The sequence below is a fragment of the Arachis ipaensis genome, chromosome B01, assembly GCF_000816755.2.
Source record: "Arachis ipaensis cultivar K30076 chromosome B01, Araip1.1, whole genome shotgun sequence".
NCBI classification, from domain to species: domain Eukaryota; kingdom Viridiplantae; phylum Streptophyta; class Magnoliopsida; order Fabales; family Fabaceae; genus Arachis; species Arachis ipaensis.
Window position 1 is genome coordinate 115,795,765 of NC_029785.2, and position 1,459 is coordinate 115,797,223.

The 1,459-nt window shown below is 31.6% G+C and overlaps 1 protein-coding gene across 1 annotated transcript in view; it reads right to left on the reverse strand.

The window, feature by feature from the left end:
* Positions 1-958, reverse strand: part of LOC107634044 (thioredoxin-like 1-1, chloroplastic) — a 3,155-nt gene extending 2,197 nt beyond the window's left edge. The window contains exons 1-2 of the mRNA XM_016337631.2: positions 469-958; positions 130-306 (exon numbers count right to left, since the gene is read on the reverse strand). Of these exons, the coding sequence (XP_016193117.1) occupies positions 130-306; positions 469-738 (447 nt within the window). The 5' untranslated portion in view covers positions 739-958. The remainder of the gene's footprint in view (positions 1-129; positions 307-468) is intronic.

Consider the following 1,459-nt stretch of genomic DNA (forward strand, 5'->3'; position numbering starts at 1 on the left):
AATTGATAATTATTTCTTTAAAAATCTGAAACAAAGCACCCAAAATTTGAAACAGTTATTCTCCCTAACCCTAATCTCTATAAATATAAGCCAAAAGAGAAGGGGGTTGTTTGTGAAGAATTTATATACCTTAGGATGAAGGGCTTTGCAGCCACCACAACCAGGAGAGAAGAAATCAACAATAACAAGCTTGTCCCCTGCGTTCAATAGTGAATTCACAAGGTCCTCTGCGGAAGTCACTTCCCTCATGTTCGGTTGAATCCCTTTCTCCCACCATTTCTGAACCTTACCAATTCTACCAGTCATCTGACAAAAAAAAATTAAAAATTAACAAAGAGAATTGGAAGAAATAGGATACTATTTCATGAAAAATTAAGTAAATCCCTAATGTCCAGAGAAAAGAAGGGGCCTTTTCTCAAATTCAAGCAAAAAGTATATTTTAAAAACAAAAAATTAATTTTAACCAACCTGAGACACGATAGAAGGTCGAAGCTGCGAACTAACCCTGTCAGGCGATGATGCTCTATTCACACGAAATAAGAGCTTGTTGCCATGAAAATCAGATGAAAGACTTGAAGATCTGAGCACCTGTGATTTCATCTTCAAAGAAGGGAATCTCTTCAAACCATAACCAAAGCTATAACTCTTAGGAACGACAGAAACCCTAGGATTATGATGATGTTGTGTATCCCCATGCCATGAAGAAATCAAGCTCGTCTTGGTCAAAAGCTCGGCCATTTTTTCTTTATCTCCGTTTGAAATTTCTTCAGAACTTCAGAAATTCTCCGTTCAGATTCAATATTTTATCTTCGGATTTTCTCGAGAAAATTTAGATGGAAAAGGAAGAAAAAGAAAAAAAAACGGCGACAGAGAAGGGATTGAAAAGAAGAAGCTTTATTGAAAAGCAACGTCAAACAAACGTGAGAAGTGGGATAAAAGATAAAAGTTGTTTGAAATGGTAAATGGAAGTATTAGAAAAGCAATATATAACATAGGAAACATATCAAATGTACCGGGAGTATCAGTGCACTAATTATTTTAACCGTTAATTTAAATTATAAAATATATATATAATATATTAATTAAAATCAACGGTTAAAATAATTAGTACATCAGTACTCTCTGGTACACTTGAAATGTTTCCTATAACATATTAAGTTATGCTTCGTTTCATTACCAAAAAAAACATATTATGTTATTAATAAACAAATGAGTTCTCTTAGCCAATGAAATATTTGTACAATATGTACAGTTAATTTTGGAGTTCATCAAAAATTGAATTTTTAACTTTTCGAATCTATAAGTAACACTAATGGTTATATCTCTAATACTGAATTAGACCTCCCTAAATTTTCATAGTACACATTGTACAGATATTCTATTAGTTCTTTATATTTTTTTTAATATACTTTCTCTAAACAAATAACAAAAATATATTTTTTACAAAAACAATAATGGC